Source organism: Vanessa atalanta, chromosome 18 (genome assembly GCF_905147765.1).
Source record: "Vanessa atalanta chromosome 18, ilVanAtal1.2, whole genome shotgun sequence".
In the NCBI taxonomy this organism is placed as follows: Eukaryota; Metazoa; Arthropoda; class Insecta; order Lepidoptera; family Nymphalidae; genus Vanessa; species Vanessa atalanta.
This window is the reverse complement of record NC_061888.1, coordinates 1,005,122-1,029,259: the sequence shown is the minus strand read 5'-3', so window position 1 is coordinate 1,029,259 and position 24,138 is coordinate 1,005,122. Positions and strand designations below refer to the sequence as shown.

The 24,138-nt window shown below is 34.0% G+C and overlaps 1 protein-coding gene across 6 annotated transcripts in view; it reads left to right on the top strand.

The window, feature by feature from the left end:
* The window catches only part of LOC125070721 (homeobox protein homothorax), a 243,545-nt gene extending 219,830 nt beyond the window's left edge, over positions 1-23,715 (top strand). For 2 of the 6 annotated variants that reach the window (XM_047680657.1, XM_047680656.1), the window contains 3 exons: positions 15,527-15,585; positions 20,858-21,032; positions 21,407-23,715. In XM_047680657.1, coding sequence (XP_047536613.1) covers positions 15,527-15,585; positions 20,858-21,015 — 217 coding nt within the window. In that variant the 3' untranslated portion in view covers positions 21,016-21,032; positions 21,407-23,715. Of the gene's footprint in view, positions 1-15,526; positions 15,586-20,842; positions 21,033-21,406 lie in introns of all 6 variants that reach the window. The other 4 variants (XM_047680654.1, XM_047680653.1, XM_047680652.1 and 1 more) reach the window with 4 other exon arrangements.
* The last annotated feature ends 423 nt before the right edge of the window (positions 23,716-24,138 follow it).

The following is a 24,138-nucleotide window of genomic DNA, read 5'->3' as shown; positions in this document are numbered from 1 at the left end:
CTTATCTAGAATCTAATTTAAACATTAATTTTGTGACTTGTGTGGCGCTTGAAGCCATTTATTATCTGTCGCTCTGACACAACACAGATAATATAAGTTGTGTACATTAATACAATGTTGCTTGAAATTTGGTAATCAAATATTGCCAGTAATGGAAAATGATAAATTTTATTACAACAAATAATGTTCTACGTATTGATGACGTATATGAATTATGCCGTTTCGTATTCTTTTTTATCTGTATATATATATATTCGACTTGTCTTGACTGTGACGAGGCAGGTTTAAAAAAGAGATAAAAAAATCGTTAGAATATATAAAAAAGAAAAGTATTTTGACAATTTTAAAACATTGCCATATAAATCCCTCGAATTCAGGATGATTTTAAAAAGTAAGTCCACAATTACTTTGAATACAAAACAAACAGGGGAACCCTTATCAACTAATGACAAGCAAGAATCCGCGGCGTTAACCACCTGAGCCCTTAAATAATTAAAAAACTGTTTTTAAGCCCTTCAGGGAGTTTTTCCTTTTGAAAAAGTACATGGAGGAAACGGAAAAAGCAGAATGTTTGTTTAAGTAATTCAAGTGTTAAGTTAATGATGTGTACATTCTTAGTATGCAAATTTTATGCATATGCGAGAAAAGTCTTTTTACCGTAGATTTTATTTAAATCAAAATTTGCATATACACTATTAATCGTTTTAACTATTCCACATTCCATGCAATCAAGACACTAGCAAATATATTTTTTTAATTGATTTACAGTTGATTAAGCACGTCTCAATTAAAACGTACAATTGCTAGGTTTTAAAAAGAAAAACAAACAGCTGTTTTAAATAACTCCTAAAGCACCGTGGACCAGGAATTCATAATCAAGAGAGAGCAGAACAATGCGCTTGCAGAACAAGTCGCTAAGACCTAAAACAATACACGAGAAGAAAACAAAGGCCCCGAAAATTTACGTTTAAAAACAACGTAGATACCTAAGCGGGATTCGTATCTATCCTATTTAGATATTAATCTAAACGAAAAAGCAAAAGCGATTCAAAATAGGCAACAAGCTAACAGTAGGGACGGGGCGGGCCGCGCTGTAATTGGCCATTTATCAAACAGCGAAGGGGTTAGCTCCTGCCGCCTCTGCCGCCCTGGTAGGCCCGCGGCACGGCAGGCTTAGTTAAACGAACAAACATACGGATTGTATTATGGTTGTGTTGTATAATTTTATTTAATGTAACCCTCCAAAAAAGCTAATCTGAAAATTTTAATTGTGCTTGCTGAGCTAATAAATTCCTTTTGTTTGAAATTATTCCCAAGTATATACAATTAATTTCCATTAATAACATACTTAAATCTATGTGCATTTTATCACACCATAAATTAAAAAAAAAAACACGAAGGATTACATCTATTTTGTAAACACTACTTACGCTTAAAAAAATATCAAAAAAGCCATAGACAATATTTGTAAATCGTCCTTAATTTATAACGTAAAGCAACAGCGGGCGATATAAACAAAAATTTTGCAAAATAATCCGTTCCCTAAACACACAGGTCATCCCAGCTTGATTTCGGATAAACCTCCATAAAGCTGATTAAGCCCGGTTTTAAATTCAGCGTTTGGGTAATGAAACTTTCTTATCAGAACCTCCTTGTTTTGAATTATGACCGCGGCTTATTTAAATGCGCCCCTACCACTAGCAACCTCTAATATCCTGGTACCGACTTAATTACGCATTATTATAATTGTATACATTCTTGTTTCAAGTTTCACGGATTTGGCATACAAATTAAAAAAAAAACTATTTTTTTCGTTTACCAAAAAAAAACAATAAAGATCTTATCAAATAAACATGATGTATAAAATCTGAGATCAATGCGTAGTGTAACTACTGTATAAACTTATAAACAAAATAACAGACAACAATTTGTCACCCCAATTCACTCGGTGATTGTCAAAGGGTGAATCCGTCTCTGCCAATCCACCCGTGTATAATTTAAGCCTTTGTCTATGGTGTTGTGATCGGAAAAGTTAACTTGTAATCTCAATGGTTACGGTTCTTTGTCACGGGGATGGATATTTAGATTAGACATGTCTCAGACAGTCACACTCGACGTTATAAATTATAATAATCAGTGGTTATCTGCTTAAAACAGCTATAGCGAGCAATGGCTCAAATTATTAGTTTTATTTCAACACTTAAGCTATTAATTATCAGTCTGATTACTACGGCCATAAAAATTTAAACGCTCTAATTATAAATAGACGTTTATTACGAGAGCCGGCATTGAAATCGTGTGTAGAACAAGCCATAAACAAAAGTTACCGTCTCAAGAATGATAATTACGGCCATTTTGACGCATCGGAATACGTATCCGAGCCCTTAAGCCGACTAAACGCTCGCACTGCGGAACGACTCAACGAAAGGTAATAAAAAACAAAACATTACCTCTAACTAATGGACGCTGTCCTCATATTTCGTTATTTCTTAGAAGATGATAAGCGACGAACGTCGAGATAAAACCAAAATGGCGAGCCCACAGAATGTCACGCGGCTCGCGGTCGCATCACTATGCAAATATACCTCTTAATTGCTTTAAATATCTTTACTACGATCTCTACTAGATCGTTTACTTGCGTTTCTTTTGAAACAATTATGTTAATAGCTAACGTCGGTCGAACGAGCGTCGCCCGAGCAATAATTTACAATTAAGGCGGTCTGCGTAATGGCGCCGTTTCTGAACGGCGGCCGTAATGGGTGCGTTCGAATTGTCACAGAGAGACATCATAATCTGCCGCGTGCGGATTTATACCGAATCCCCGGCGCGGTGGCGGTGGCGTGCATCAGACGCGTTTAACTTTGCTTATAAATTCAGCTGTGTCCCGCTCCGTCCCGTAACGCAGTCATACGTTGGCATTAGACGAGACGCTCAAATTAATACAACGGGGCGTCGGAACACCTGCGCCTCGCCTGTTTCTTTCGAAATTAACTCGCTGTAGTTGCCAACAATGGAGACCGGCCCCGCCCGATAAACTTTTGCACTGTTATTTTTTTCCGACGTCTGCGGTGGCTATATTTCAAACTGTCATACTTAATCTTTTTATCAAAGTTTGTTAAATGCTGTAAGAAGTGCACCCGTCTGCGTTGCGAACTTCTCATCTGCCCCCCCCCCCCCCCCTAATTACGTTACGACTTCTATTTGCAGAGTTTTATTAAGATATTAATAAGTTTCGTAGCTTCTTTGGGCCGCACGAAGTAAGCAAGAACGCGGTAACATGAAATAACAATTTTAGGATTTATTTCGTCCATCGTAAATAATTATAATAAGCAAAATAAATTGAAATAACGAAAACCTTGCTTAATTTCGGTACGGTTGTTTGTTAGTCGGCAATTCGCAATACCAGGCGAGCAGGCAGGCCTAGAAGCGTATAATTTATATTTAATTTAAACAAGACGACATTGGTATTCGGAATACGAGTGCGTAATTAAAATTCCCGCCATGGTCGCCCCGCGCGCCGCGACAGTTTTCGCGCCAATTTCAACGCCGGAAATTAATTGTGACAGAAGGACGCGGTCACATCCTCCTGCGTTCCGTTACGATTGCATTATAGGCCTTCTTTTATTAATTAAACTATTTATGCCTAATGTGAACTTTATACAAAAATATGTTTACAACGAAACATTTTAAAATCCAAGTTATGTTATATATAAATATGTTTCACGCATTTTTTTTACGTAACGTTGACTAGTGTCACATGCTTGAACATAGTTTTATATTCATGCTAATGATAATTAAGCGCCAAAATATTTTAATTCCAAAGCTGATTAATAGGTTTTAATTAAAAAATATCAAACGGAACTATTCGTAATCAAACGGCTTGGAATTTTCATTACAAAACTGAACGGTACAGCAATTAATAATTGTCAAGCGAAATGTAGGAAAAAAATATGTATTTATAGTTAAATGAACACGCTTGTGTAATATCTTCGTTAAATCTAAATATTTCAAATGACTATTTAACTTTATTTTTAAATGACATTTTAGAGTGCTTATTTAAAAGTTTAATGAATAACGGTGTTCGAAATTCTTTATTTAAATTTGAATAAACTCAAATAAGATAACGTCAAAAGTTAATTTGTCATTCGAAGTTTGAAATGATAATATTACAAATGAAGTTAAATCGACGCGTTCTTTTTTAATCTGTTTTTTTTTTGTAAATCGAATGTGTTTTCAATTATTTGAAACATTTCACGCTGGCCAGAAACAATTGTGATCAACCATCTCTGATTCAACATTGGCTCGGCTAAGGGCCCTAATGGGCGCTCCTTAAAATTTTTAGCCCTTTATTTATACAGCCTTTGTTTCGATAGCTATCGACTTTCATGATCTCCCTAGTCGTTATGATTCTCTTTACACTGGTTTCATATGTTTTATCTTTAACGCATACCTAGAATTTATTTTGGTTGGTGGTTTGCAAATCACAATGTTTTTTTTTTTTCACTGGGGCGAAAACTATCACATTAGCACATAAAGGTCAACCGCTACATACTATTAATCCACAAATTCGAATTAAACCATGTCGATAAAGTATTCAAAATTTAAATTTCAAAAGACATTAAACAAATTGTCTAATTATAAAATGTGAAGTATTTTTTTTATAAAAAATAATTAGAATAAAAAAATAATACAAAATTCTTTAAAATTTAAATTTAAAATCATCTACACATGGCGGCCAATATACCGACGAATATGACGAATATATCTAACCATTAAATGCTTTTAGCCGTCCAATATACCGGTTTTTTAAATAATAACCGGTATAAATTAACCGTTTCCGTGTTTCTCGTTAATCGTTGACATTTAGTTATGAATCTGATGTTTTTTAAAAGCTTAATTGTAGCATGATTTATGTTGTTAGCACTTTATCACCACAACATCAAAACTAGCTGTGTTTCATCTGCAATTAAAACGTCACATTATCTGTGGCAAGCTTGTCATTTCTTACTGTCATTAGAGTGACAAACAGTTTTCTTTTTTATTAACAATATCTATCTACAGTACAAACCTCCTTATTAACGATCTTTTCGATAGTCATATGCCTCGGTCCTGCACAATTTAGTCTAGATTCGAATTTAAATATGTCGTATTAAAAATGGCGAAATTTAAAAAATATATTTTAAATGGTATTTTATAGTTTGTTGAATTTGAAACAGTATAATTAAGTTTATTTCCAGCTATACTTATTAATAGTTGTTTTGCGTATCTTTAAATTCATTTTATAAAGTCTTTAATTAATGAGTATGCAAATAATATGGGCGCCTGCGATGTCTAAAGGTGCATTAGCTTGTTACGCCATCTGGTGGAGCTCACGCGATAGTGCTTTTAATATATTATTTATATACATATATACTAAATAAATATTTAGTCGGAAAAATCGTTTAGATTTTCGTATTTACATTGTGGAAATAAAAAAAAAACACTCCACATTTTATATATCTTTTTTTATTTGTGGTTTATTAATTTTTAAACGATCCCAACAAAATAGAAAAAGATAGTCCCATTACAAACTCGGGGTGTGTCTGCAACCAACGTCCCGTTAAGTTCTGTGACCATTTGTCAAATTAATGACGCGGGAATCAGGGTTTAAGGCACCTGATAACCACTGTGACGTCACGATCTCTACGACTACTGTGACAAACAATTACTACTACATAAAAGCATTACGTATTTTTTAAGTTAACTAAAATATTCTATTTAACTTTTATTGACATTAAATGAATGAAAATGTCATTAGCTGAATAAAATAGGATCTTATCGATTACATATAGCAATTAGCAGAATACCAGACCAGCAAGACAACGGTGGAGCTGCGTCAGTGGAGGCAATCCATCAAGCTGCAAATTAGTTCGCGAGCCCGCCGCAGCGGCCACACAGCGCTGCTGTCGCACTCATTAGTGGTTGCTGTGTTTGCTACACGTTTATGCTATCCTGGTATTTAATACGTATGTAAATAACGAAAGATATGTTGTACGACCAAGTAATAAATCGTTAATAGCATCGTTTTAATTATTACAAGTACATAAAGCGTACATAGGTACTTATATAATTTAAATATTTAATTTTGGCTACCGTTGGTAGATAGAACGTTGGCAGGGAAGGGTTAAATGTAATTAAGTTCGAAGCAAAACTACATAGGTACGTAAGTTAACCCCCCATCTAAGATTTCAGTATCTTGTTTATATGAAAACGCATCTGTCGTCCACAATAACATTTCACACCTCAACCCTTTGCGAGCTATATTTAATGCGGAATAAATTCGGCACACTCGTCAAGCAATCAGCGCAACATGGCGTCGGGTCGGCCTATTACCACGATTATGGGGTATCCGCGACCCCGTCAGCTTGAGCCATGAGAATTGAGATATTACACGAAATTACAGATCCGTAAACTGTTTGTTACACTTCAACGTAGAGAAAAAATGTTAATACTCGTATATTGATTAGCTAGTAAAATTTCAATTAAATCATTGTAATAACACATAAGTAAGTTATTATTATTACTCAAATAACAAGTACAGTACTTAGGGATATACATATATATATATATTAGATGAGATATAGCTCATCTTACCTTCAAATGCTTTTATATTTTGATCACTTATGTCTATTTCCGTCCCATTTCTCTCTTAAAATATTTTTCCCGGCGTATTTCAAGGCCCCATCCCAAAGGAATATTATGACACCATCTGTGACGTTTTGAAATATTTACTGCTATTTTATGCCTTCGTACTAATTGGCTGAGATAAGATCTTTATTAAAACCATCCATTGCTAACAAAATAACTAATAAATTAGACATTACAACGTGTTAGAATGAAAAAGCATGTCTCAACATATGTCTGAATCTTTCTGATTAGGGAGTAAAAACCACCCCCAAAGTTAGCACATAGCCATGTGTTGCAGATGAGGCCGAAGGTCGAAGGGTCTGGGTCACGATATATCGCGCTGTAATTACTGCCACCGGCGCCAGATTAAGGCGTTCTCCTTAAAATGGAGCATTTGTCGATATAATCACCTACCTATTTCTGCCGCCCTGGTATATAATAAATTATATGAATAAAAAATGTTTAGCCGTCATTATTTTTTGTAACATATATTTAATATTTATTTGCATATATATAATATATGTTATTGAGGTCGCTTGTAGTTCCATGAAAATAAATGAGCCCCAATACCATAAAAGAAAACGTGTCAAAAATTATCTGAAGACAAAGGCTCCCAACACGATTCCGAATAAAATTCCAATAGGCAATATTCGTAGCTGTCCGACCAGTCCACTCATGATCCCCTGGTTATAATAATTTACTGGTCACACCTATAATTGCCTGATTTAGGGCAGTTTCTATGCGACGACGCGGCCGGCGGATTTCATGAAAAAAATTTATCGTCCTCGGGGCCGACTGCGGATTAGAAGCATTTGTTCGTGATAGCGTTTTGTTTTTGTAACATATCGCTCTCAGGCTGTATATCATCGAGTGTCCATCGTCAAGGGCTAAGTAATGAAGACATAATAAATGTTTAGCGCTGTTTGTGATGATTTCCGTTGATTTTATTAACCGACTTTCGAGATGAAGAATGTTGTCAATGTAAATATTTATTTACGTATGTTTACGAAGAGATTTTGATCATTATTTTTGCGCTGGGTTCAGAAGAGCTCCGAGGTGGTCCCATCTCAATTTCATTGACATTGGATATTATAAAGCTTTTATTGGAAGCGTTTTACACAAATCTTAGAAGTCAATTTTTACTTTTTAGGACGAAAATATTTTTATTTATTTTGCAACATGACAAGATTTTTTTGTAGTTGATTAATTCAATGTATTTTTAGTATCATCTAAGTCTCTTATAAAGTAATAGAATCGAGAAAAATAGCCTTTAATTTTAATAAGAATTTAATTTAAATACGATAATTAGTTTAAGCAATCGTATACACTGATGAAAAAAAAATGAAAAAAAAATATATCCCGCTGAGTTTCTTTCGCCGGTTCTTCTCAGGTCCGAGGTGCTAAATTCCGAACCGGTGGTAGATTTTTGACAATCAATAAGCAAGTGCAAACACTTCTATATTGAATAAAGATTTTTGACTTTGACTTTGACACAAGTTATAAAAAAGTACACAGTGTTATTTACTGGAAAAGAGTCCTATCATCGTTCGGTCAGTCAGATTCCAAGACGCCCCGAAGTCATCAAAACACGATCTGTTCGTCTGTCCGGAGTGGATTTATAGGATTCCAACAACATCTATACTGAATTATTCACCCTTTATGAGAGCCCACGGAGCTCAATAACAAATCTTCGAGATTTAGCCATCGCTCCGCGGCTTAAATACTCTACAAAGATAGTATTGTAAACGGAAAAAAAGTAAAATAACAAACTGTTAAAACCTGAGGTCTCCTCTCTGTTTGAGGAGAAGATTTGGAGCCAATTCAAAGTACAATTTGTAAAAGAATATAATTAATTTTCTTTTATCTTCACATACTAAGCGTTCGACCACAACTTTGAGAAAAAAAAATCATTAATATTTATACTTTCTGTATATATAATGTAAAAACTTTAGATTATTTACGAAATAAATTCAGAACTTATTTTAAAAATAGAACTCGTAAATCAATAAATAATTTCTGTGTTTATACACGAATTGAAATCATTACAGGGCGTGTTGGCAAAGCGCGCGTAACGGCCGGCGCTGCGCGATATTATTTATTTACAAAGAAATATGTTTTTAATTTGAAATATAGGTGGTAATAAATTACCGTGACACTGACCAACACTACATGGACGTGATCCAAGCCATGATAAATTATTATTTATATAATTAATAGCAACATTATTTATCTAAATTTTGCAACTCGTCCCACTAAATATAACCGCTTTTAATTTTTTTTATATAATACATAGGCTGACTCCCAAACGGTCCACATGATGGTAATTGAAACAACCATCCCTTACATCGCCAATGTGCCAATACCTTTACGAAATGAGATGTTAAATCCCTTGTGATATAGTTACACGGGCTTACGCATCCTTATAAACTGACATTGCTGTTTGGCGATAGAATTTTTAATAAGTAGGATAAGATGGACTTGCACAGACCCCCAACACCGAGTATATACTAATTAACTATGCGTTTTTATCAAAAGATGATAATTTTTAACATTTTTGATTGAACGACATCAGTTTGTCTAAATTAAAATATTTAATTTGGTTTTCTAATTGTCTATCTATCTAACTAAGCACCATTATATATTTTTATACTATGTGTATAAAACAAAGTCGCTTACCGCTGTGTGTCTGTCCTCGTGTATACTTAGGTCTTTGATATAACAGCATTAATTCTTATCCAATAATTGTAATGTCTAATTTATATCGTACTTCATTTATGGTTAAGGTACGTTAAGACTTAAGCGTCAAGTGAAATAAATAATCCCACAACTACCCTTAAAAATAAATGTCAGCACTTTCGAACGTAGCGAACGAACGCTTCTCCAAATTCGAAGCCGTAACTCTCTTTGAAATAGTCCACAGTTTGCGAGTAACCCGCTAACGGATGCGGGAAAAACAACTTGCTAATAATGAATTATAGGGACCCTCGCCCGATGTTTTGCTGCCGGTCGATTCGACCCAGTGCGGTAACCGTATTTCGCTACTCCGCTAATACGTCGTAACTTTTTATGTAACATTTTGTTTTTCCTCATTTCCACTATTTCAATAATCGCGTGAAGGCTGGCTTTCGTTTGTGACGTCAATAAACATCACTTGCAGTTGAGTAGTTCGGTTTTTTTTTTTTTGCTAACCGTACAATTACTTCGTAGATTTACTTTTTTTATAGTCGTTTTAATGTTTTTTTTTTTTCGTTTGACATTTGTTAAGTGTTGAAGAGTTGAGATCGGCCAGTAATTAAAACACGTAAAATTAACTGTAGTTTGTGAATTCAAATCTCTGTTGTTAATTTCTGTATATAGTGCGTCTGTTTGGTGAAAATCGAGAAGAAACCTCTATGTATCGGATGATAATCTACCACATGTGGATCCGCAAACTTGCATTGGATCAACGTAGTGGTAGTGGAGAAGAGTTGCCCAACAGTGGGAAACTTACAGTCTGTTACTACATTACTAAGTATCGAAAATTCTCGCTTAAGTTTCGTAACGGTTTCATAAAATAAAATAACATATCGACACAGAATCCTATATCGAAATACAACAGGCGCTAAGACCGCAGCCCTAGGAGTTAGGGACTATCACGGCTTTATGAAAACTAATGCCTTCATTTGGCGACTCCGATAAGCTATGTCGCCCTGGTGCTGGGATTACCGGACACCCGCGCCGGACCCGCAGCGATAAAACTTTCCTTACCGAATCGTGCTCGTAATTTGAATTGTTTTCACTATCTTAACTAAAATCATTTTAATTGTACTTTAAACAAATTTAAATTATTCTCCGTATTAGGAATTCTATGCGGATCTAGTCGGTAAATCTAAATAAATGTTTATAATGTCTTTCATATTTTAAAGTTCGACACATTGATATATTAAAATTTAACGTCTTTTGATTTTAGTTAAGCTAAAATATAATTATCATTGTACATGGAAAATGGTTTAAAAAAATAAAAAAATATATCCCGCTGAGTTTCTTTCGCCGGTTCTTCTCAGGTCTGAGGTGCTAAATTCCGAACCGGTGGTAGATTTTTGACAATCAATAAGCAAGTGTAAACACTTCTATATTGAATAAAGATTTTTGACTTTGACTTTGAGTTTAATTCCTTTTCACTGAAAAATCGTTCCAACTACAGTTGATGGTAGAGTACCTACTATGTACCTGTATTCCATAGTAGAACAGGAACGATTTATACTGGCTAACGAAAAAATAAAAATCTTTTTCCAACAACGTAGTTGGCAGATCAATTTAAAAAAGTTGAAATTATTTAAAATACTGGGCAGTTTTAGTTAATTAAATTATTAGAATATGCCTAACCTATATATTAATAGAAGGACCCGAAATTAAACTATTTAATTCAGTCTTAAATAATAGTCGTGAGCTGTAGTTCAGGGAGACGCGAAGTCGGGTCCGTACGGAATTACACCTTAATTAGGGAAAAACAGAATTTATCGCAGGGGATACTCCTGCCCACCTGCCTCTGTTTATTGTGCTCAAGATCCGGAACACTGAGGCTTTTATAAACTCCTATTTCTTAGAAGCAATCTATATTTAAATACAAGATAATCTCTCGACTACGTTCTCTTGAACTTATGAATGTAAAGATGTCGGATTTGAGAGATATCATCTTATACGAGGCCAGGTTTTATTTAAATAAATTATTTATTGTTGTCGTTTTATAAATACATTATACAGTAGGTAGGCGGATATGTAAATAGTCCACATGTAAGTGCTCACCACCGCCCATAGAAATTTATGCTATTAGAAAAATTAACCATTCCCTACATCGCCAATGTGCTAATATTTTGAAAACCACAAAATATACCTAAGCATTGCTGTTTGGTGGTAGAATATGTGATCAATGGATGGTACCCACCCCGACAGCCTTACACAAAGCCCTACCACTAGGTATGTTAATATTATTAAAATATTTATGTACTATACCATGAAATTCACGCAAGCTACGTCAATGGCGTCAATACGCGCTGCATTATCTGGTCTAAGTTTGACGTATGTTGCTTTAGTTTTCGTCTTCAGTTAGACACATAAAAACATATGAAATTAAAATAGTTATACATCAAGATTTCACCAAAGCCTCAAATGATTTATTTATAAAGCAACCGAGTGAGAATGTGACACGCAATTATTTACTTTAATTAAAACAAGCGTCAAAAAACATCTATTCGTGTTGAATGTAACTCGACAATTTATCACATTTTTCTATTAATAAATACCATTTGTTCTTTTGACATACTTATTTCTAATTATCAATGATATATTATGAAGATATATATATTTAATATAGATATAATATATCGCTGTAAGAACACATATACTTAAGAAGAAACATATGCGTAAATATATTTTGATTCTTAATTTAAGTTAATTATGATTCGAATAAGTCAAGCTATATCGAATTACTTTTTGTTAACAACGTATAATTGAATAGTATCTTTGAAATCATGTAGTCTCTTCAATCAAATCAAAGTATAAACAATTAAATTTCAATAAAAAAAGAACAAAATTGTAACTTGAAATAGTTATATTTGTATAATATCAAATAATACAATAGTTTTTTAAAATTAGAAATCATGTATATATAATATTAATAAATAATTTAATAATAACTATGTACTAAAACAATCAAATAACTTTATGTATAACCAATTTATTGTGAAATACCTGTTAACTGCGGAACCGTAATAAATTAGCGAAGTTCCGCTTCGCAGTCTTGGATTCCTTGGAATTCTACATAAACCCCCTTATTTAATTTGCTTTCAGGTAATTAAAATCCAAAAACTTCGAAACGAAATTAAATTTTATTCTCGTCTCAGTTTCAGACCCTCTCGACGGAGTGCTCAGAGGCTGTAGGTTTAAGGGATAGGCTTTATTATAATTTTCACGTAAATTAACATCCGTTATGACACAGTGGTTACAATAGGTGATCTTAAGCGATGTTTGGGTTCAAATAATACCTCTGAATGTTCATGTGCTTATTATAATATTTTTTGTTTACAATTCAACTTTTGTTTGTAATGATGAACATAGTGAGGAAACCTACATTTGTTAAATGAAAATCTGACACATATTTTACCTGTAATTAATGACGAATTTAATTGGATTATTAAGTAGGTAAATTTTTTCAACAGTATTTTTTTTTATTTTTCTAATGATAAATTGATTTCAAATGTGTCTCGTTCAGATTAAGAATGAATTACATTTATTCTAGAATGATCTCAAATACTTCGAAATGTTATTAAGTATGTAGGTATATTAAAATGACAGTGGTTAAGCTCACTTTACTAAATACTATCTAAGTTACAAATAACACAATGAAAATTACAATAATTTTGATTTTAATATTAATTCGCTTGGAGCCCTCGCTTCGGTTTTATTAGAAGCGTGCCTCGTCTTGTATTTTAGCTTCGATCCCGAACCCCGGAGAGCCTGTCGGACGTGTCGCACGAACTAAATGGGCATTTTAACTTTTCCTATTTAGGGAAAGGCAGGGAAAGCCGGGAAAATCTGACAATAATAATAATAGATACCAGGACATCATGAACTTCGAGGATGCTATTAACATTACGTATTTGTCGCAACACCCTGCACGGTAATAAAAATAATTAATACTGTAATATCATTTACGAAAATTGACTTCGGATTATTCGGCTACAATTTTCTTAATTATAATTAGATTTGTTTTAAAAACGAATAAATACAAGACGACATCTTAGTTATTATTTATTTAAGGCGAAAGGAATTAACCAAACAGCTGAGCAGTTGATGAATCTGAAATTAAAAATATAAACCACAGATAATACACATAATTCACAACCAGAAGGGTTCATGACATTTTAGCGCTTAAATCTCATTACAATTAGTCTCATTTGCATACGGAATAAATAAATCACGGCATGTGTGCATTTTTAGCTTCCAAGTGATAGCTACAAGGAATTACAAGTCGCCATTTTGCCATCCAACCCTTCGCCCGCCGGTATTAACGGAGTGTTATGATTTACGAGGCCCCATCTGGGGTCCGGTTTAATGTATTATAAAATAATAGAGATAAACAAATGCAAATTTCATGTCAATGTATTGTTGCATATGGATGCAGTAGCTCATTGTGACGTCATTTCATGTCGACTCTTATTCATGGGGGTTCGAAAATATATCGTAACATTTGATTTTTTTTTTTTTTTTAAATATATTTTTTGTGTTGAATCGTTGTTAGGTGATATTATTAAGACTACACTAGACAGAACTGGTTCAAACCAGTAGCATACTAGTAACTACCGTTTATGTTTATCTTCAATTTTTGTTTTTGGCTTTTCTCGCGTAAAAATGGTACTGACTACTCATTGTTAAAGGATGTTTCTTTTTTACCTATAAATCTGTTATCGGAACTATTTATATTTTAACGACCTCCGTGGTCGAGTAGTGTGTATACCGGTTTTCATGGGTATGCCACTCCGAGGTCCCAGGTTCGATTCCCGGTCGAGTCGATGTAGAAAAAGTTCATTCGTTTTCTATCTTGTCTTGGATCTGAGGGTTTGTGGTACCGTTGTTACTTCTAATTTTTCATAACACAAGTGCTTTAGTTACTTACATTGGGATCTGAGTAATGTATGTGATGTTGTCCAATATTTATTTATTTATAATTATATAAATCAATAACATAACACGTATTAATAACGAAGTAACAATCACCTCATTCGAAAATTAACACCACAAAGTAATCTCGTAATTAGCGTAACACAATAAATCCTCAAACCTCGAGCCGTCACCGTCAACATATTGCAACGCAGAAACACTGTAATAACAATTTTAACTGTCAAAATTAATACAAGGAATTGCCCCCACGCCGCGCGTAAAACTTGCGTTTTTCCCTCCGGAGCCGGGGTTGTTCGAGACCGGGTCGGCCAGATGAAGAGTTAATTAACTAATCTTGATATTAACAATACATTAGTCGCATCGGACGCTAGCCGAGCCATGTTTCGTCGTAATTACGCCCATGGAAGGGTCCGCTACGCTTTCGAGTTTAAATTGGAGATAATTTTCGAATGTTCATTATGTTAGTTGATGCCTCTTATTCTCTTTTGGGTCACTGTTAAACCACTGTTTCCATTACTGTTAGCTGTATTGCGGAATAAACGTTAACATTTGTTCAGTTTCAAGTACATAAATATATGTAATTTGTAAATAACACGCAACTGTGTTTGCGCTTTGATAATGGCTGTATATCCTGAACGCATAGCGAGACGTGTTTGTTTATTAATCGAGAAATAAAAAAAAAAAACTAACAATATATAAACCAAACCGGATACTCATTTTTAACACAATCTGTTTTTATTATATCACTTAGAATAAACTTAAGCGACGAAATCGTTTCATGACATCGTGACTATTATTAACAAACAATTATATATTTAATAGTTAAAAGGTTATAAATACATAACATCAATTTACAACGAATAAACTCGATATGATTTCGATAAAATTACTCGAAAAACTAATCGAATCACAAAGCAATCGGCGGGCGGCGCGCGGCGGGTTATCTCCGCGCAATTCATGGTGACAGTTAATTTGGGAATGCACCCGCGCCCGCGCTGTTACTTATTCACCTCGTAACCTATCCGATGCGAGTAATTGCTTCAAATACTCGCTCGCGGGTTATGTGCTCCTAGTACATTTCAAATTATTACATTTGAGAAAATTTAATACCGGCTTATATAATAATAACATTTATTTGTTTTGTGTGTTTGTTGGTTTATGTTTTATGATTAAATGAATATATTTTTCTTTTTCTTTACAGGTTTATCAACGCAAGACGTAGGATAGTTCAACCTATGATAGACCAGTCCAATAGAGCAGGTAACATTTTTCTTATACAAATAGTTACACTTTTATGTAGCTTATATTTTTATTTTTATTTTCGATAATTTAGTAGGAATAATAATATATTTATAAAAAATGTACAAGCACTAACAAATGAATCATATATGTTTACTTTATTCGACGTGTCGTGAGTAGATAAAAAACCGAAATGGAACTCGAATATATTCAACAGATACGTAGTGAATTGAAATTCAATGGTCAAACGACTTTGAAGTCGAAAATCGAGTTGCTCCTTCATACAGTATGCAGCGCGCCAACCCCTAGAGACCGGCCGCCACTGACCACTACTTAAACGAATTTCCTAAGCCCATGGTGAAAACGAAATGTTTTCGAAAAAGCATCGGTTTTTCGTGCACGTTTTATTTTACGAACGGGGAATTGTCGGGACACCTTTATATACTGACGAAATGTTGCCCGATAAGTCCTATATACTTGGCAGTATAGCCATTGTAATGACCAAACATCCTTTAAATTATCTGTGATAGGATGCGATTAAATTATTCCACTACCCAGAAATATCTCCAATCAAAAAGTCCAAACAACGAAGCCGAACGAAACCATCGAACAAAAACCGAAACTTCAACAATCCAAGACGGAATTACTGAGCAATTCCATTTTTATTTTGTAATTGTAGCAGTCCATAAAACGTAAAAATTCCAGGGGAAAAAAAGGACGTCGCAAAAAGGGCTTACTCCAGCAAACGGGCAAAAGAAGGGTAAAAAAGAATAATGTCGGAATTCGTTGACCCGTCCCGGGCCATCCATCACGCGCCCCCGACAATCGGCTGCTACCCCATCTCGATGTGTGCTACTTGCCTACACGGAATTAGATCGCCTTTGTCTCCGCTACGGAGATATCTCTGAAATGAAACGATATAACATATTAATATGAACGAACTTTCACTTGTAATACTAGGAAGGTATTACGCTATATGTTGCCATTGATCATTTATAAAATGTTTGGTATATAAATATACTTGAGAATCACAGAAGATATATCACAAAGGAAATATTTTTTTCATTGAAGATTCCTAACAAATTCTAGAACTATTTCAAACTACGTAATTGCCTCACATCGCGTCCAAACTAAATAAAGTACTCATTCATAGTCTCAGTATCCTCGTGCAGTCACCATTACAATTAGCAGTTCGATCATCATTACATCTATCAGCTTTTAATAGAGGGCTAATTTCATTGACGCTAACGATGTAAAATATCCTCAATGAATACATATAGAAGCTGTAATTAATCTTCGAAATAACCATTACCTTTGTGACAAGCTATCTAGGTACGTCCGACGGCTACCAGCTCACCTGTCGACGCACACATCGACAGCGCACGCAAACTCCGCAAGCTAATGAATTTATTATAAGAGCATAAATTGCCCTCTGATGCGTCGCCATTACCGCTCGAGTCTGTAAATTACAATTCGTGCAGCCGACTATTTCCGACCAATCGTTTATCCAGCTTTTCGCGGATTAAACTGACGGGCAGCAGTTTATTAAAAACGTAAAACACGGCTGTTATTGTCTCATTAGCGAGTTCTGTAATGATGACTGGCGGAGATTTCCTTTGATGCACCAAAGGAAATTCGTTCGGAAACACGCACATTGGATGGTTAATGAAGTTGTAAGGCACGCCTATTGGCTGTTGTAAATAAATATTCACGGTGCACTTTACGTTTTCTATTATCTTGATTGATAACAATTTATAGTACTTCGTTAAAACGTAGAACCAAAATAAAACGTCGGCACTTTTTTCAACATACGAGAAATACGTTCAATACTTTTGAATACGTAAATAAAACGACTGCTGCTTACAGATAAAACAGTTGAAATGCTTTTCGCAGCCACAGAGAAGAAACATTGACAAATCATTAAGAAAAAAAAAATACACTACTAAAGTTCTGCAGCGAAGATGTACGCACCAGGAATACATAAACAGCGAAGCGATTGGAAAAGCTGCTGGCTCGCTTGACCACAGGAAATGCGGTGGCCATTTTCTTCAGCCGATTGCCAAAACAATTTTCCATCTACCCTCCCTTTTCCATTTTCCGTCGTCGGCAAACTTGGCGGCATCCGCCGGGAATATTTAGAATTCTGCCCCTGCTTTATACGCTGCCTGTTTTAGAGTGCAACAACGCCGCCAAAAGTCTGTCGCCCTTGTACTTAAGACAATGAAGGAAACAATATTACGCTGAATAGGCGAAAATTATACAGACTTTATTTATAACGGCTCTTAGGATGATTGAATCTGTATGGAAGTTGAATAAATAAAAATAATTTAGACGATTATTTTAATATCGAGTAAGATCATGGCTAACATTAATTTAACGAATCATTAGAGCGGCCGCAACTTTCCCCGCAAGACTTAATCGCTCCGTAATTACCGTAGATAATGTCATACTTAATTAACATTGGTACCAGACAGACATAATTATGATATTAATATTTTCGATTTTCGCGTGATTTCATATTGTTGCGTTTATTTACGTAACGTTTACGATAATTATAATAATTATAGATATTGTGATTTAAAATTGATGAAACGCGCGATTTGAAGACCAAATTGCCTTCCACATCTATAAAAGAGAAAAATGACATCCTCGGAGCAAGTGGGCCGTGTCTCCCGTGCTCGAGTAGGAGAGCAGGAAACAATAACAAGTCCCCGGGCATGGGGCTGCGGTACCAGGAAACTATGATTTAGTGAGCGATAATATTCGTCTTCGATATTTTAGCGTAGACTATATATGCACTATTGCTCTTTTCATTAAAGATTACACAAATATCGTAAAATTAAAATAATGATTGAAAAAATTAAAAACATAAAATCATTAATTTAATATAAGATGTTTATCTTCGATGCGTTGATAACGATAATTAAAAAAAATTAAAAAAAGCAAAAACAATGTAGAGTACAAATACATAATTTCAAACTAGAAACAAAACAAGATATTGTTGTAATGATAATAAAATTTTATGTATGTAATAATTATTTTTATTATAAATATAAAACAAACAAGTTTATATTTATTAAACAGCGCATGAAGCGATCGCGTGACTGATTCAAACTTCTATTTAAAACACTTATGAATTACGTGTACTGTAATATTTTCTACGAGCCAAGCGTGAAATGATATTATTAAAAATTAAAACAAATAAAATAATTCATTTTGTATAAACACAGAGTTATTAAAGGTTACTGCTGTTTATAATTAAATTAAAGTAATTAATCTTTAGTGAAACTTATTTTTTACACATATAAACTAACGGACAAATAATCGCATCATATATGTTTCAAACATTTCAACGAACACTTTTACAAACAGTGTAGATACGAGATTACACGTCCGATAGCGTTTACGTAGTTCGCAGGCATTTAGAAAATAAGATTAAAACCAAAGTAATCGCCAGTACGACTAAGCACTTCTATTTTTACCTTTCCACCGGGGTACCCTAAAAAAATAAGATTCCGTAGCGCTCTCGGCGATTGTTGTACTGAACGCATTAATATTCTGCAGCAGTGGAAAAGCGCTGTAGCGCTGTTAAAAAGAAAAAATTACCACTTTTTCGAATTGCTTCGCTTCGGATGAAGTATTGTATTTTATCGGTAAAAAATATGATGCAGCGTTTATTAGAATTATTGTTTAATCTTTTTACTGATTTTCATATTTGTTCTTATTTACGTTCTGTGTGAAGTACAAAATGTATTAACTGTTATTACTCGCGTCTTACGCGTAATGTATATTGTGGGTTATGTGATTTATATCTCGAATATCTACACGTAACTGAACTCAGTGTAACGTTATAATTACAGAATCGTATTTAATGTAACCGTCAAAATAATGTTGAAATAGTTTTTTTAAATGACACAGACAATACAAATTGGCACTGATAAATATCAACACGATGAATAGATCCTTTTTCTAGGAATTTAAAGGTACAAGATAGAAGCAAAACAATGTACAACAATTAAACAACAGACCTTTAAAGCAATAAAAACCAAATAAACGGACTGTCAAACAGTTGTATTTTCTTACGTTCGACATTAAATAAAATTCCATATGAAAAAACAAGTCAATTACCGAAAATATCGATATCACAGAACCACACCAGTGGATTCCTTAAAAAAACCTATTCTTAAAAGTCATTCCGATCACAACATTAGTCCGTGTTTGTGCCGAACGAAGCAATGGCGCGTGCCACCATAAAGGCCCCACGAGGAAGACGGAAATCGGCGTCAATAATGGACGAACACCATTAGTTTACGATTGATAATCCCCTTGGATATATTGCGATCGGAAGGCATAACAGTTTTGTGGTAAAATTGAGCGGATTCGATGCCCAACTTGACAATTGTAAGCGTTATTTTTTTAGGTATTTTTTTCGTGTCGACAAAACTAATTTTACTGTCAGCTTTATTGCGTATGGGAAAGTTTATTTTATAAAGGAAATCATATATTGACGCACAATAAGAATGTTTACATGTGTGCCGTTACATAAAGCCGGTATTCTTATTTATATTGTATTAAGTTATTTGACAAAGAGCTGAGCTGGCATCTGCTGGCATCAGGATCTGTTACATATCAAATGGACCACCTCATGGTGATTGGGCAAGACTCCGAAGCCCATTCCTTACTTAATACGACACCAACCTTGGGAACTAAGATTTGGGTTCAGCTTAAAATCTTACCAGTATAATCTTTATACTAAATTTCATTAAGCTAGATACAAAATTTTCCTTATTCTCTTAATTATATTATAATTATTTTATGATACGAGTATTTATTAGAATGATGACCAAAGGTCGGCTCAGTAACGGAATGTTTATCTTTTATAAATTCACTGCCATAAGTCGTTTGTAAGTGCTTGTAACATGTTACTTCCTGAACACTACTCGTGTACCCAGCGGGGAGGATGGGGATAACATAACCTTTTCCTTAGATATCATATTTAAATTATTAATTTATGATTCAAATATATCATACTGTATACGCTTAGGCGAACCGCCTTGGGCGCCATGACGGTGAAATGTCAAGGTCGAATTTTGTTTATATGTGTAACGTACAAATGAAACGGGTCTAACGCAAATGGATTTTCGCTCTTGAAACTTATTTGTTTAAGAAAAACCTAGACAATGTGAATACACAGCGATACTGTTCGGTCAAAGATGTCATAATAAACGTTAAAAAGCTACCCGCAAAAGACATAGAGCAGTTCTAATTAACCATGCAGTTTTCTACCCGGCAGTGTTCCCGCACGCGGGTCCCAGCGGCGCGTACAGCCCGGAGGCCACCATGGGCTACATGATGGACGGGCAACAGATGATGCACAGGCCTCCCACCGACCCAGCGTTCCACCAGGGCTACGCGCACTACCCCGCCGAGTATTACGGCCACCATCTTTAATCCGCGCACTTGTACATGTGAGTATAGTATTATTCTTTCTTGGTAATTCATTCCTAGTTATCAGTGCGGTTGGTAGAACTGTCTACGAGGCGTTATTCGAAAGCGTCCCAATAAAAATGTTTCAGTTTCAAAGTGGCATATACACGATTGATGTAAAACTTATCGGATTTCCTTAACGATTCATTACTCGTACCTTTAAATCGATCAACTTCAGTTAACATTTTGCTAAATATGAATGACATTATAGAATCGCTTTGTCAGACGTCATAGTCTAAACAAAACCTGTTTAATCATTATTATACATTACAAGACAAATACGTCCATAGACCTCGGATAATTCTATGTATACATTTTACAAGTGTATGATTTTAATAATTGATTATCTTTTCAGATATGAATAAAACATCGTTTGGCCTTACTCGGGCGAGCCGAGGCCGAATACGCGAACACGAACAAGGCGCCGAGCCGCCCCGCGCGGCCCTGCGCTTGCGCACACGTGATACGAATAAACAGGAGAACGATGCTAAATGTACATAAAGCGAAACATTTTGTAATATTTGAAACAGTATACGATCTCCTAAATTAAGATTTAAAGTCAACTTTAATGTTTAAATTAATGTAAATTAACGCGATGTGACTCTATGGACGCTGTAATATACATATGTGACCATCTTATATAAATAATGCAGTCTTATCACTCGGAAACATAGGAGCAGAGATGAATGCAACAATAAAATCAGTTTGATAGTTATCGTATAAATATTTATAGCTAATTGTGTATTGTTATTACGTAAATATAAATAAATAATTAATTAGTTGTAAGATGTAACTATCACTGGAAGTACTGGGCGCGGACGTCGTACATTGAGGATTTGTTTTTGTAGTCGATTAAATAGATTTCTGTGAATTGCGGACACGTACATCGAGGCTGACGACGTCGCCGGACGATTCGATTTCAGCCGAGACGAGGCCGAGTTACGTTGAACGCGTGTATCGCCCTCGTCGTGTGCCGGCCTCGACATAAATTGGGATCAACCATCGGTTACTTTAAATGTTTAATCACAAACAAATGCAATCATTAATTTATTCGATCGTAAAGCTCAAAACGTACGTCTAAGGAAATGTCAATTTGCACGGAGAATATTTTGATTACCCAGTTTTAGATTTTGCTTTACAGGTAAAGTACATATCTTCGAAATATATATATATATATTATAGTATATATTTATTATATATTGGTATCGGATATCATAGTTTCACCTTGCCTTGGTGTTCAATAATGTAGCACAATTTGTAACCAACGTATACGATAAATTAAATGATATTTTACACTGTTGAAAGCGATGAGATTTTTAGCTGTATTTTGTCTCGATACCTGACATTGCCTTCTACTTTAAAGAAGACCTAATGTTTAAAAACCAAGTTAGATGCTACGATATTGTAGTGTTTCAATAACACAAACAAATACGAGTATACAATTTTAAATTTGTCATCAATGTGAAATTGATATCGTTATCTAAAGACGCGCCAAAATTTAAGTCGAATTCTATACGTCAGTTAAATTTGACAGGTGCGTGGCGCGTTTTTTGACAACGAATACGTTCCGTGGGGTTGTCATAATAAAAAAAAAATGTTTTACTTTTAATATTTTGTTATCTGTATTTTATATTTATCTATATAGTGTATTATCCACGGAACCAAAAGAGATATTTTAGTCTTTTCAAGAAATCAAGGGTAATGTATTATTACCAGCCTTAAGCCAAGTATACGAATGGAGCTTTTTAAAATTTGACGAAAAAAATTTGAAAATGGTATTAGCTACGGTTAACTGCGTAATCGGCAAAGTTATCCGGAACAAGCTTTATTATAGTGTAACCACGATTCTTTGTAAATGAGTTGTGTTCGTTTTTATTATTTAAAAAATATTAACTAATACTTGAAGGTAAATTATTAATAAAATAAAATAATAAATGCAAATATCCAGACAACTAAAATTAATAATTACGTTAATTATCATGTGTTCGGTTATCAGTAGCAGAGCGCACATTAATGAACGTAGGTTGAATGGTACAAAACATTCGCCTTTTCGGATTGGACAAAATCAAAAAGAAAAAAAAATAACGATAATAAAAACAAACGCAACGCATACAGTTCTTAGAAGTAAATTTGTTAATTTTTGTAAATAAACATCAATAAATCGTTTCTATGTAAAAACCGTTTAGTTCTCAATAAAATTTCAGTATTAAAAAATTGATTTCGACATGAAAAACTATAAGATATCATTACTGGACTTTGTTATTACCGTATATTATTGTTAACGCAATCCTTGTAATATATTTTATTAAGAGGAAAGTCTTAAATAGTAGTTATTAGCTATTAATGTATGAATTGAAGAATTTTATTTTGATTTTCTCTTTATTATATGTATATGTACAATAAATTTGAGTTTGGAGGTCACGAAGTATTGTAAATATAGTAACTAATACGAAAATCACGTCTCGCAGCGTCTCAACTTAACTGAAAGTATGATTACTAAAATTTCTACATATATATTTGTATTGTATTATTATCGACGATTTATTGTATGGAATATTGTTTACGAGAACAATTTGATCGAACATGAAATTTCTAAACGCTGACGGGACGATGCGGAGGAAATGTGTCGGCATTATGAATGCTACGAATTGTGTAAAAAATATTAAAAACTAAAAAAAAACTTCTTTGTTTCATTTTTAAATCACTTGACATTTCATACCCTTAACTACATAAATACATTAGTTGACAATCTATCAATTGTCTTTACATTTTACACGCTGATTTGCACACACAACATGGGTTGGGCTTAAAGATTTAAGCCTTTAATTAAAAAAAAAAAAAAAACATTAAATTGAATCGTTTCGAACAAGTGAAACTTGCATTAAAGTCAGTTGCAAGAATTATTTGCTCAAACTATAGTCAAAGACACTTAATAACACTTCAGTACCTTTTTCTCCTCTATTTTTCAATCAATTCAGCATTTAGTATCTATTGACAAACTTTAGTTTTATCAATAAAAAAGATTCAAAACATATAAATTTATTTACATATATACATATTTATTTCTTTAAAATTTTCAATAATGAT